Source organism: Corapipo altera, unplaced genomic scaffold (assembly GCF_003945725.1).
Source record: "Corapipo altera isolate COAL_440 unplaced genomic scaffold, ASM394572v1 49, whole genome shotgun sequence".
NCBI lineage: Eukaryota > Metazoa > Chordata > Aves > Passeriformes > Pipridae > Corapipo > Corapipo altera.
In genome coordinates, this window is record NW_020884879.1 from 16,247,583 (window position 1) to 16,262,152 (window position 14,570).

Here is a 14,570-nt window from a genome sequence, read left to right on the forward strand (position 1 = left end):
TCTTTATATGAAAAACAAATTTCAGCACGTTGCAGAAGAAAATATTACTTCTGGAAAAAAAATAAGAAAAATAACATACATGATGTATGTGAGTAGTTTGAAGAAGGGGACAGAACTTGATTTAAAAAAAAAAGGAAGTGAAAGTATTATTTACTATCAAAATGCGTTTGCTCCTTGTGGAACTACCACTGGCAGGTGAGTTAAAAACAGAGAAATGGTGATTCAAAATAACTCATGTTGCTCACATAATTTTGAAAAGAATTTTATCCCAGAGGTTTGTGTAACATTGTTCATTGTTTGCACTGATCTTAAAACACCTTTTCCATATGAGACATTAAAATAAATACATATTTTTTTCCTATTAGTTGTAATAAAATCTGTCTGGAGCACAAATACTCTTGCAAAGAACCTGAATAAACCAAAGGCACGAACACCAGGAAGAAGCACAGATTGCCTCATCCATGAAAGGTAAAAATCTGATTAAGAACTATCTTTATACTCTAAACCAGGGATTATAGCATCAACAAGAACTTTTGCATAAATTTAAAAAAAAAAAAAAGATAACCATCAGCTTTTGTCAGGAAAATATCCTATAAATCCCATGGGAAAATAGTTTCAATTCGACAATATTCTGAAGGCTAACACGATCTTGTTCACCTTTTCACAAGGTCAGCTTGTGTCCTGGCATCTTAAGGAGGCAAACCACAATCCATTTATTATCACAATAGCTTCTAAGTTTCCCAGGCATTTTATCTACAGCTTCTCAAAGAGGCTTTTTTCAATCTACTTCTGAGTAAATTCCTAATTCCAGTGAAATCAGTGGCAAAACTCCATCTCCTCTGTTTGTCACTTCTACACTGACCTCTTTTTTTTCATTCAGGTCGTCTCAGATTTTAAGTTAGAGAATAATTTTGAAAACAGTGTTAAACTCTCTGTTTCCAGCTGCATGTTTACTGTAAGCCCTGTAATTTTTACACCTATCTCGGAAGGCAAACACCTTAACAAAGGGCCTATCACAAATTTGTCTTAAGAAGCTCAGGTGAACTTCTGTCTATCAGTGTATAAATAATTATTTTTAGAAGAATGTTGCTTCAATCCAGATAATGATGTGATAATTAATTGGGTTGAATTTATAAAATAGAGATTTTTAAAAGGAACATAATTGCCTCAGTACTGGTAAGACTCTTTGATATCAAATGGCAACTGTTAAAAGAACAATCAACTGTTGCTCTTGTAAGAGCCAGAGAAAATAATACTGAAGTAATTAATATTAACAAGCAAGATTAAAGAGCAGTACATGATCAGCAAGAGAGCACTCTAAGGAATCTGGAAAATGTGCACCCAGTGCAGAACAAGCATTAGCTTGTACAGTTGGACAATTAGAGGGACTAAGAGTAAAGGAGGTAGCGTTAAGAACCCAGTACCCATGTTTTAGGGTTTTCACTTCAGGTTAGTTCCAGTCTGCCACCATAGAAAAAGTGCCCATTAGTAGTTGGAGAGCATTTGCTGAGCACCTGGACAATACAATGTTCTGTAGTTCCATACAAAAAAATCCGGGTTTTGGTGTGGTTTTTTTTTTCCCCCTAAACCCAGTCTGTGATGTTAACCAAAGCATAGTGAGGGGGAATGACTGAAAGGTCTGCCTTGATATGACACTCCTGATCTGAATGAAGACGTAATATGGATGCATCAACCCGTGCCTATATTCAGAGTAGGTCTAGCTTCTAGAGCAAAGAAGTATCTTAAGGAACAAAACCAAATGACACCAAAACACTTTTACAGATAAATCCTTTCTTTAAGCAGGAAGTGTTAAACACTATGACACCTGCTTTTTCTACATCTTCAATCTAGACTTCCATTGTATGTCTCTACGCTCCACCAGCGACAGAAACTAGATGCAATTAGCTCACTCAGTTACAACTCCACATCCCAATGTCTTCCCTGTTACATCACACTGACAACCCATCCTCTGCGTTCTGTCAGGCCAGACACCATTTCTTTCCAAGTCAAATCTTTCCTAAAGATTAATTTCTTACACCATATTCAGAAAATGAACCAGCAAGAGCAAAACAAAATAAAGATTACTAATCACGCCATTCTCTGGAGTTTGCAAAAGCTTCTGTCCACTTATCTCTTCCTTAGGCTGCAAGATCTTCTTGGCAAAATTTTTAATCTCTCATAGGGGTACTACATCAAGGACAAAGGATCACAGGTTTGTGCTTGCAACAGGTCCGTGCCGTATTTGCCAGCTGACTGCACGGGTTGGCAATGCTCAGCAGTGCTGCCTCCTTTTCTTGTGAGGTTACAGCTTCCCTCTTGTCTCACAAACCTTGTGCAGGTAAGACCCATCTGCTCTCCCTGACAGCCAGTCATAGCTCCCTGCTCCTCTCAGTCAGCTCAGCACCAGCTCTGCCTCAACCTGTGGGTCAGGGAGGTGTAAATAACATACCTATGATGTGGTGTGGCAGAGTTCAGTGTGACGCTGCCTTTGCCTAGTGTCTCTGCAGAAGCCAAGAGTCAATGACATGAATGCCCTCCAAGGTCATACAGCAAACCAATGAACAGGGAGAATTGTAGTAATAAATTCTTGGCTTCCGGCTCCCACTTCATGCAGCTCCAGAATTATACTGCTTCCCTAGTAACAGTCTCAGCATCACAGAGTGTACACACACCAGGCAGCTAGAGCAGTTAAAGGCTCTGATTGATTTAACAGAAGGTTTAGCTTCTGCTAAATTAAATTACAGCAACTCTTGCTAGATGCCCTTGTGCAATATCGAGTTTTGGATTACCCTGTTTATGGGTCAGCTGTTGATGGTCAGATTTTAGAGCAATAGTGCTAGTAGTCATTACTTTGACTATACCTCTGTATTTCAAATTTAATTAAGTGTCCTCTGTTTTATTTCTGCCTTTTTGTGAAAGGAGTATACCTCTATTTACTCCATGTAGTCACAGGAGTGAAGTGTGGAATAATACTAGAGAGTCCTATGAAAAAAAGTGGTTGTGTAAAACTCGGGATTATAATTATTTTCAGTTCTCCTGCATATAGGCCAGAAGATCAGCCTCACACCCCAAGGAATAAAGCATGCCAGGACCATGGTGGCTGCATGGGGCTGGAATGTGCACAGACACTCTCTGCACAGCCAAACGTGGTCAATCCACATTTCTGTCAGTCTGACCCTAGAGCACAGCCTTCATAGCTATGAGGAGGGAAAGCAAACCTTATACAGGTCTATATATATTGATATGTTTGTGTATATATAGAGAGTCTCACACACATATGTTCACGTGTTTTCATGAGGCATGTACACTAATTCTCACCTTATCTAAGATAATAAATGATTTTACAACATGAAAACCTTTAAGTAACAAAAATTATCATACAAAACAGTATGTATTATTCCTGTATTAGCATGCCCCATTTATTCACAACTATTCAGCCATGATGAAAGTGGCAACACACCCAGAAGACAGACGTACATTTTTTCTTACCAAATGTCTGGGCAAGAGATCCTTTGTATATATACTTACTAAATATTGCCATTAAAAAGCCATTTCTGCCAACACTTAGTACATGTCATGTAGAACATGTGTCTTCTAAGCAAACTGAGAAATGATAATATCTCATTAGCTGCTGTGGGAGAATGGATTAAAAATGCTAACCACTAATAAATAGGTGGTGAAACTGGATGCACTAGTATGTAATGAAACTGTAAGGCAGCTTTTCTTATTGCATATTGGAAGAATAGGCATCTAGACTCATAGTAAAACAATGATTTTATGTACTATTTCAGTATCTTCCAAGTAAATATGAATCTTTTGTCTTTTAAAAAACATAAATTGTTTTGTAGCTGATACTTAGTAGTAAAAAATTTATGATTTTTTTTATCATTTAATTTTGATGAAATTTTGAAATTAAATATGGTGGCAAAAGTTTGAATTTGGTTTTGATGTAAAAAGTATGAAAAGTGAAATTATTAATTTAGCAAACCTAATAATTATAAAATTATTAAATAATGTAGAACACTAAGTTATTTTATTTCTGAAATAGAAGTAATATTATTTTCCAGCATGTACCTACTGAAAGAACAAACCTACAACTATTTCGCTTCACAAAGTAAAGTAATTCTGTTAATGCACATATAAAAAAAAAATCCAGTTTTTGACAGCAACACCAAAAAGTGCACACTATCTTCCTTCCCTTAAATGAATACATATTTAAACAAAAACCTTACTCCTGAGATTTGTGATGGATTTGAATAGAAAACTCATCAGTTTTTGTCATTTTTCACAGTATTTTTGTTGTATTCCTGCCAGATTTGCTAAGTATCTGTCTTTATTTCCTACCCCAAACCCGACTAGCACAGTGTGACTGTGAGCTTAAAAGCAGTGGCATATTGGATACCCATTTATATTCTATTTATTGCTCCACAAAGATTTATGATTTTTCCTCACGACTTCCCTCCGAGGCAGTATGACCATTCTGGAGACAAAGGGAGAAGCCCAGTTGCTCAGGCTCTCCTGAACCACCTGATGTAAAATCCAGCTCCTCAGTGCAGAGAGCCTCCTCCTTTGTCTCTTCTCACAAATTTGAAGTCCTTGGGGGGATTCTCCTAAGTAGAAAAACTCAGGAGCTGGAGTTCTTTTCCACCTTACGAGTATTTCCCTTACATGTCTCCAAAAGCAAAGTCAAAAGACGAGCTCAAACAAAACAGAACACAACAAAACCAAACCAAACCCTCCAAAAACAAAGTACAAAGCAAAGCCAAGACAATGGATTCTCTGGCAGAAAACCCTAGAAACTTATTCTGCAAATAGCTGTGTCATTGCAGTCGGCTCTGATCCACAAGGCACCTGCACTGGTGCCAGCACCTCCTGAGCACCCCTTGGCTCTCACACTGATTTCTCTCTGCCTTCCTCTCCCTCCTTTCCTGGGGAAGCTGATACAAAGGTAGCAACCTCCACATGAACCCTGGTGTAAGAGCCAGGCTGGCTGGTTGCTGCACTGATCCAGAAGGGTATGATTATTCCTCAATCTGCAATGCAAGCGTCCTGAGAATTTTAATTGTCTCATAAAATATTTTGTTGGAAGTGACAGCTAAACAAAGGTGTTGATACCAGGGCTTGACCAGTGCTACCAGAAACGAAAGAGTGTGCCGTTTTCTCAGCGTATTGTATTTACTTATATCAATCAAAAGAGGTATTTTACGAACAAACAGTTTATCCTAAAAATGTTTCTCAAAAGAGCAATTATCTTTTAAATAGTATAAAAAAGTTTCTATTACTGAATTTTTATGAAAATGACAATAAAAAATCTTAAATATGTCCTTTATTTTTCCTATTGTTGTACTGATTCAGAATTTTCTGTAAATGAAGGACATAAATGAAAATCTTGTTTTATGAAGCAATTGATAAATTACTGGTAAATTATTTTTAATAACATACTTTAACTTTCTTACCTCCTAAGCTGGAAGTTTATCCTTTTTTTTCACTAAATGAATTCAGAATTAAAAAATCTCTCAAATTAAATAGGTTTGAATTTACATGCTCACTTTAAAAGACTGGAAAAGATATTATAGTTTTTTACATGCAAGCAAATAAGTGCTACTTAACGAACGGTGTACTGTTTACACTCTAAGTAGTGTAAAGAAACATGCAAACAGCTTCACCACAGGCCAAACCCCTCCAGCAAACTGCTGTGCAAAGGGGTAACAGAAAACCTGTCCCTGGCTTGAGAATACCACAAAACCCAACGTGCTGATTTGTGCACGTTGGTGATTTTGTGGAGGTAAAGCTTCTGTTTTGTTTGCATGCTTTCCAGAGAAGGTCTAGGCTTTTACTGTTTTCTCATATAGTGTTACTATTTATTCCTTAGACAGGGCACACGTCTTTAACCTGAAGCACAGTACACACTAGGGTGCATGCCCATGCTTGCTCCTCCTAGTAACCCTAAAGAAAACCTGAGGAGCAGATAACCACAAAGACATCATCTGAGTTGGAAGCAGCTCCTCATACCACAAGGCATTGGGTGGTTTCTGCCCTTGCAGGATGAGAGGGCCAAAACTTAAGAGGCAAATCCTGCTTTCACAGTGTGAAATGATGATTTCTTTTTTGGCGGAGTAAGAAGCAGGACAAGAATCACAGAAGCACTTTCCTTTATCAAATTAGTAGTTTCTGCGAAAGGCAGGGCTGCTGGTCTGCTTATTGACTTCTCCGGCATTCTGCAGCAGATAATTTAATCCAGAGCATCTAACATGCTTTCAACCTGAAAATTCCTTCCTCCAAGAAAGAATACACAGAAGTAATGGCACAAAGGAACTTTCTATACTGCTACTCCTCTTAGCGACTGGAAAGGTTTTTTCTTATGCTTTTCTGAATCATGTTTCCTGTTGAAAAAAGCACTGAAATAGATAATGTTACTGAAAGGACTACTCCTGCCATTATCACATACAACACTACTTCACTGAGCAACAGAAAAGGAACAAAGGGAAGGAATTTTTCCCCCCCGATCTTAAATACAGCTTTTAAAATGTAATCATTTACTGCGGGAAAACATTTCTCCGCAAAGATGAAAGGCATTTCTGAAGAAGAAAGGAGAAAACTGTTCCCGCCAGTCCGCCAAAGGGATATATGAAACTGAGGCTCTGCAAAGTGGTGGGCTGAGCCAGGAACCTACCCACAAGGCTTAAGGGGCACAGAAACCAGATTTCATGAAGCAAAACCAGTCAATGGTTGTTAAAGCACCATGTGGACTAATTAATTTCACTTCTCCAAGAGATACAGAAGTATCACAGAGAGTTTTGTGGTAAAAAAGCAGCTGTGTAAAAGCAATTTACCTGTGAAAGGAAAAAAGAACAAAAATGCCCATTTTCCTACTCTTTCTCCTGTTATTCAAATAGCCAGTATTGTACCTCATTTCTCCAAGTGAAGAGTCTGTATCTGCTGCACTTGGATGTAACAGCAAGGCTAAAAATAATGCCTATTATTTGTTAGTGGGAAGTGTTGCTTTTTATGGAGCTTAATCCACATTGGGGGAAAAAAATGGAAATTTTCCCCTTCTTCCCAGAGGAAAGCAAAAAATAATAAAGACAGTCACAGAGTAATCTCTGCACAGTTATCCGAGGTTATGAATGTATGCCAAGCCACAGGTAGTTGCCTGAAAACAGAATCCAAATTATGGACACACGAGAAAATGGAAATTTCTGTATACCTTCTCCAGTCCTACATACCTTTTCAAGGTTTAACATATACATATTTCATACAGTCAAATAGCATGCTGCCTTTGATCAGTAAGAATTCCCATTTTTTGCTTACATTCATAACATCCTATGTGGTATTTTGGGTTGCCAATGAAAACAGAACTATTAATTCTTGGCATAAAAGCCAGGGTCCATTTTCTGGCCCCTTTTTGAAACACATCAAACGTATATAGCTAGCTTCATGTATCTTTTGGAGAACAGCAGGACACATCATTATCTACAGTTTTATGCAGCTTACTACTAGATATGGTGAAAACATATTTCATAAGGCAAAGACACCAAGTCTAAAGTTCAATGTCCCATGTTGAAGAAAAGACAATTTTGCTTTCAGATTCTTGAAACCAACCTGCACTGAAAAAAGGTCATTACCTTTTTTGCGCCTTGTTCTTCTTCGACGCCATCCCCTATAACAACATACACTACTTTCCTTCCAAATCTTTGAATTATTCGCTCAAAACAGCTTTCCTTTCCTGAAAGAAAAAGATCAGAATATTCAGGGTAGGTGGTGATGGGACGATATCAAATAAATAACTTCTTAGCCCGGATGTCCCCAACATTTTGAATACACAAGTAGAACTATTGGGAGAGAAGAGCTTCTCCCACAGGATGATGTATCAAGGCTGATTGCAGCTTTACTGCTGCCACAGTAGCCGACAGGAAACCCAAAAATCTACACCATGAGGTCCTTCAGCACAACTGCCGTGGTAGACATAGCATACTAGAGGTCTGCAATATCATCTTTCTTTTCTCATTCCCTAATCTGAGACAGGTTTTGTGGGGATTTTCCCTACTAGGAGAATTCTCTACCGTTTGTTTATGGCCAGTAGCCTGAATCGAGCAAATTGATTGCATCTGAGTTGAAATTCTACCTTTTTCTCCAAAACCTGTGACAAGATTAATCACAGCTCCTAAACCAGTAGTATCCTGACTTAGAAGGTCACCCAAAAGATTTAGATTTAAATGCCTGTAATCCAATACATGGGCAAGATCCTTGATACTTCACTGGGATCCATTAATATGGCTCATTCCTTCACTGCACAGACCTAGGGATATGATCTTAGTGGTCCAGTCCTACGCATAAGTACCACAGAATCATACAATGTTAAGGATTGAAAGGGACCTTAAAGATCATCTAGTCCCAACCCACCTTGCCATGGACAGGGACACCTCCCACTAGACCATGTTGTCCAAGGCCTTATGCAACGTGGCCTTCAACACCAAGGCATGAGGCACCCACAACTTCCCTAGGCAACCTCTTCCAGGATCTTATCACCTTCACAGTAAAGAATTTCTTCCTAATAGCTAACCTAAATTTCCTATTTTTCAATTTTTACCCATATTGTAAGGGTTCGGGTACTGGTACTGAGAAGCTAGAAATAAAGTAAATGCTTACAGCTGATCTTTCTCAAATGTCCCCATTCTGAAAGGTCAGTTGAGTCTGGTCATGCTACATGCTTACCTGTGTGTCTGCAGCAACAGATGGGAAAAATTGTATTTTTAAAAATAGTTATTTCAGCTACAGAACCATGAAAGCCCAAGAAAAAATAGCTTGGAAATTAAAAGAAGCTTTCTGTCCAGCAGAGAGGCCAAAATACTCAATGTTGTCCTTTAACAGTAGTGCCAGGCACAAGAAACCTCCAACACTAAGTTGAAACAATGCTTGAAAATTATTAATTGTGTCATATCACAAAAATCTCATGATTTCCTGTGACAGTGACTGAACACATTTTTCCAAAAATACCCTTTTGTCCTGTGTACGTGAAGTTACAAGTGAATATTTATTAAAATATATTTTAATTAAAATGTGTATTTAAAGTATTATAATTCAAAGTTTTAATTTACTATAAAGTTCTGATAGATGACACTGTTACTTTTATATCCAGCAAGCAGTTTTAAATTTTTTACGGTAGTGCTTTCACATATCTTTGTAAAACTGTGAACCAATTTTTGTTTTGTTTAAAAAAAACCCAACAAAACACACAACAAAATATGCCACAATTTTTCCTTGGCCATTTGAGCTTCCTGTATTATGGATATTTAAGAACACATGAAAAATGTTTTCTTGTAGCCCACAATTTTGAGCGAATCTGAGGCAGAACAGATACATCATAATCACATTAAAAACTACAATCACTGTTGCCATCTGGTCTGATGTACTTCTACATACTCAGAATGACATCTTTTATACTGAACCAGAAAACAGAAATAAACATTTGCCTGGCTGAAGTTTATTAAAGTCAATATGAGAGATCTTAAATAATTACATTCTGCAGCAAAACATTCTTGGTTCTGGTAAATTGTTTACCAAAATTTGCTCCAGAGCCCACGAAAACAAATGGAGCCAGGGCTTACCTTTACAGAATTTCTTCTGCTACTCTGGGGACACTCCAGTGTTCTGTTCTTACAGCCTACTAAAAAGCCTTTTCAACTGCTAAGCAGACCCACAGTTTTGAGAAATGACGAGAAAAAGCAATTATATTTCTTCCTAACAGAGGTTGCATCAGTGTCAATAGAACTGCACAAAGCTTTCTGTGCTGGATCATGACAAACATTTGAAACACACTTTTAGGATGCTTTAGCATGAAGTGTTTCATGACATCAAGTATTACTAATCTCTCTATTTGCTACAGTGAAAGCATGTCAGAATTAAACATAGACCACAATTCCTATCACAACATGATAAAAATAGCTCACCTATTTTAGTTGCACTGTAAATATTCTCTATGGGAAATACAACCCCTAGTCCATACAATAAGACTTTTGCCAGAGCTGGAATTAGCTGAGTAGTTGTCACAAGAATGTTCACACAGTTTGTCCTACGGAAGAAAAAATGCAGACAACCTTTTTTAACAAAGCAAAACATAAAAAAACAAAAGCAGGAAAACCTTAACCCTCCCATCAGAACCCCTCATTATTATTATTGCCACTTAAAAAGAATGGGTTTTTTACCACTTTCCAGGAGGGTAAGATAGAGTGGCATAGTCAGACCAAAACAAGGAATGACAATAAGGTCCTCCAGGTTCAGCATTTGGCCCACCAGACCAGGCAGTCTCTTCTAGATCATCAGCAGACACCCTAGAGATTCCTTGGCACTCTTCGTACTCACCTCGAATGAATGAGGGTGAGTGCTTTCAGTGCAAGTGTTAACCAAGAATCTGTCAAAGCTTCGATTTCTGCTCTTAGTTGTAACCAAGCCTCTCTTTTTGCTGGACCAAGAAGACCTGTGGAGTAGATAAGGGCATGTCTGCACTGATATTAAGTAATTCTCTGTCATTTTCCTTCCCTTTCGTAAGCTGAGAGACAATTTTCTACACACTAAACTCTATTACGTTAAAAAAGGATCAGAAACCAGTTCTTCCCATTTACTACTTCTAATCAATATTTGTTCGATACTCCAGAGTCACTTGCCTCCAACATTATTTTTGTAGGTGTTATATATTTCTTTTACTCGTCGGTAGCGAAAGGCCAGTTTTCGCATCCAGTCCACTCCTCCGCGCACCCCTGTCGCAAGGCACAAATTTGCGCTGGTGGCAGCGGCAGGAAAGCCATCTGTTCCGAAGTTATAGGTGCTAGTCAGACATAAGAAAACCCCTAGATTAATAAAAGGCAACAGGCTACATTGAACCACCAGCTACTCATTTTGCTGGGTTGCAAAGAAGGAGACAGTAAAAAGAGTGCAGGCTACTGCAAGCATTCCAGCAGCCCATCACTTTCCCGGGAAGGGATTTGCAAAACAACTTTTAATTTTAATGAATTCTCTTGTACCTTAAATCTTGACCGTTGTCATCTGAAGACACGTCATCAATGTGAACCTGGTCGCATTCCTAAGGTGACAGAAAGACTTTATAATTTTCTTGATCTCGCAAATCTTGAAAACAAATCTATAAAAAGAACCCCTATGAACAATTTACTTATCAGGAATATTTTTAATTGTGGAAATCAGTAGATGGCAGTCTTGTTAAAACAACTGTTTTACCTATTTCCTTGCGCTCATTTCTTAGAATAAATGCACACCGTCATTAGCTACTACTGTTAAATGGCTTTCCAGAAACACATTTTTGTGTTTAGAAAGGAAAGTGGTTAAAAACAATTAGCATATGTGTTCCATAAACGTTCTTGTAGCCTTTCAGGTACCTTAAAACATCATGCTGCTCAAAGCTGATTCAGTCAGTGCATAAGTGTAACTGAAACCAGACATTTTGGTAAATGTAACATATTAGAAAAATTAAACCTGATGCTAACCGCCAATGAAATTATGACCTCTGATTGCTGTTGAGCCACACACCAACACAGCCTGAGGCCAGTGTTTCAGAGGAGCGCAGATGAAAAATCTGTTCCTAGTTTGCCATTCATTTGAGAGTTGTGAGTTTCCTCCTCTCTCTTTGGTCTCAGTGCATGAAAGCAGCATGCCAAAATGAAGAAAATCTGAACAGAAATAGTCAAATCAAACCATCTTTCTTCAGCAACTTGTATGCAAACTACCATGGCACATTCAAAATTAGCTTTGTCCATCTCTAAATTAAAACTGGTAATGCGTATTGTTTATCTATAAAATACCGAAACCACTGGAACATTACTTTTAATGTTTTAACTTTTGGCAGGAAAACAAATAAACCTCTAACACTCTAGATCAATATCATTTCAATGCTTGTAATAATAATGGATTTCAATTATTTTAATAATTTCCTCTTCTCTCTCCTAATGTGAAGTCCTATAACAAACATGATCTCTTTTAAAGATGAAAATACTGCAATTCTTTATTTTTGTGTTGCTTTCCTCTGAACAAATTTTTCTCTCTCCATGGATTTGTGAGGAAGGGAGGAAAGATAGAAGTGGAAAGAAACTCAAACCAGCTGTTCCCTAACAGAATTAAAATCATGACCCTCAACCCTTTTTCTAAAACATCTATTTTCCAGCCAACCCTCTCCCAGCAAGCAGCAAGCTCCAAGGAGGAAAAGACTTTGACCCTGTAACCTTCTCCTCCTCTCCTGAGGTCAACAACCTCAGATAAGAAAAAAGCTGAAGGAGCCTATTTGGCCTCACATGGTGGCTGTGGATTCTAGATTTTTATAAAGTAATACCTCAGAAACTGAAAATGCTTTGAAGAACAAGGTGTGGTCTTTTGCACTTTTACAACATATACTAATTCATACTATAATGTATACTGTTTCCTATCTTATACATAAGTAGCTTGTGCTAGAGAGAGAGGCAGGAGTGACAACCAGAACGGGAGAGACAGTACTACATTTGCTCATATTTAACCAACATCCAGTGACTTTACTCCTCAGACAGATGAAACTGCAAGGGTGAACATATGTTGCCAGGCTTTGAAAATCATCTTGGCTAAAAAAAGAGCCAGAGGCTTCTTCAACAGGTTATCAAATTCACAGAAATTATTATTATTTTGCTGTTTAAAACTGAAAGCAAATGTTCATCCAAATGCATACGAAGTTAACAATTCAAATATGAACTGAGTGTAAGCTAAAGAAAGGACACCCTCCTGAATTCATTAGTTTCTCATTCTAATTACTCTTCGACTTCTCAGTGACTTCTTCCCCAGCTTGGAAACTGTGAATGACAACTGGAACAAGCTGCTGGAGAAGAAGACTCAAAATAGAAATCTGGGAAAAAGGAACAAGTTTTATTAGTAATGACAAAACTAAAGGAAGGAGTAGAAGCTCGTCTTCTCACAGGAGCAGATGAAAGAAGGAAAAACTCAACAAACTTCCAAATTGAACACTCTCAGGCAAAAGACAAAGACAGGAAGAATGAGACCACTACATCTTAGATCCCATAGTTAGAGAGAACCCGGAGACTTAGAACTTCAATTTGCAATTCAAGGACCATGACAAGCCCTGGGACATGACAGACATTCTCCCCTTCTGTCTAACCATCTACTTGGTAGGTAGAAAGTGAGAAATGAAGTGATACATTAGAAACAGAAAATGTGGTATTGAAAGAAAGAGGTATTTTGGAAGGAAAAACCCGGAAAAGAAATCAGAGACTAAAAATTGCTGGGGTAAAGGTATAGAAACAGTGTCAAGAAAGCAAAAAAAGTAAAGAAAAGGTCACGAACACCACAAATTTCAGTTTAAATACTAATATAATGGAGAGAGATAGTGTCCTCTTTTGTCAGAAATAAAAGTAGTAAAAAGGTTAAAGTCAGGAGGGAAATGAAGCAAAATTAAAGCACAAGAGATACATGCTATAATTTGGAAAGGATTAAAGAGCAATGTGATTGACACTACATTACAACTAAAGGAAGGTCACAAACAGTGCACGACTATTTTGTTCCTCTTGAGTGGCAGGGCAAGGCTTTGAGGCTAAATGTGAGCTTTGAGTGCCAGGTATTTTTTCACGCTGTCTAGCTGACTCAGACTTTGGGCTAATGAGTGATGGGTGCATTTTTCGACCCCTGAACACAGTAAGGGAAAAACACTCAATTAGCAATTGCTCTTTTAGTAGGAAGGTTTTTTAGGAATAACTCTTCAAAGATGCCAGTTACATGCCCATCATTAATTGATCTGATCCATCCTTCCGGCAGAACACCTTGTATTTGTTTTCACCTGCTTGCTTTGTGTGGAGCATTCTGTTTGTGGGCAAAGACTATCTGAGACGCTGCTCAGTCCTCTGATTAGTTACAAGCAAGCACCCACACATTCAACAATTAAAAATAGCAGTTAACTCATTATGCACCATAATCAGGGATATAGTAAAACACTGACCAACAAATAAAGTATGCACTTCCAACCAGTATATTTTTGCAAAGGTATGTAAACAAAGACTCATAAAATCCTCAAGTACTTCTCAGAAAAGTTTCTGTGATGGAAGCCGACTTACAGCTAAATGGCCATTCAGGGGAAAAAAAAAAAAGTTTGTTTGCAGGCTTACCATTTCAAAATTTTACAAATGTATTTGACACTTTTTTGAAATTTTCATAGGAAATACAGTGCTAGTATTCTCCCCTTAATTTCTCTGGCAAAGTGATATCTGAAATTAATACTGGAAGACCCCGTAGAAACACTGTTATTTATGCAGATGTATTTTGACAGAATCAGTTTAGCAGTCAATTCCAAAGCAGAAAATTAAAATCGTGGGATTCTCTTTTAAAATAGGCTGAATTGGCAAGCAAGGAGCAAAATATCCTGTGGCTTACGTATAAAGATTAGGCAGCTAGCTGTGTTTTGCTCCTAAAGGTGTTGACCTTGCAACTTCAGTGTATCCAGTCTGAAATCTTCAGGAGGAATTACAAGTGATGACATGTTTATACTGAAGATTTGGATTTCAGTCAGACAGGCTGAGATGCAGCTCTGC

General features: G+C 37.9%; 1 protein-coding gene across 1 annotated transcript in view; it reads right to left on the reverse strand.

The window, feature by feature from the left end:
* Window positions 1-14,570, reverse strand: part of EYA1 (EYA transcriptional coactivator and phosphatase 1) — a 163,573-nt gene that overhangs the window by 2,483 nt on the left and 146,520 nt on the right. The window contains exons 15-19 of the mRNA XM_027638873.1: window positions 11,022-11,080; window positions 10,665-10,825; window positions 10,363-10,477; window positions 9,951-10,072; window positions 7,626-7,726 (exon numbers count right to left, since the gene is read on the reverse strand). Of these exons, the coding sequence (XP_027494674.1) occupies window positions 7,626-7,726; window positions 9,951-10,072; window positions 10,363-10,477; window positions 10,665-10,825; window positions 11,022-11,080 (558 nt within the window). The remainder of the gene's footprint in view (window positions 1-7,625; window positions 7,727-9,950; window positions 10,073-10,362; window positions 10,478-10,664; window positions 10,826-11,021; window positions 11,081-14,570) is intronic.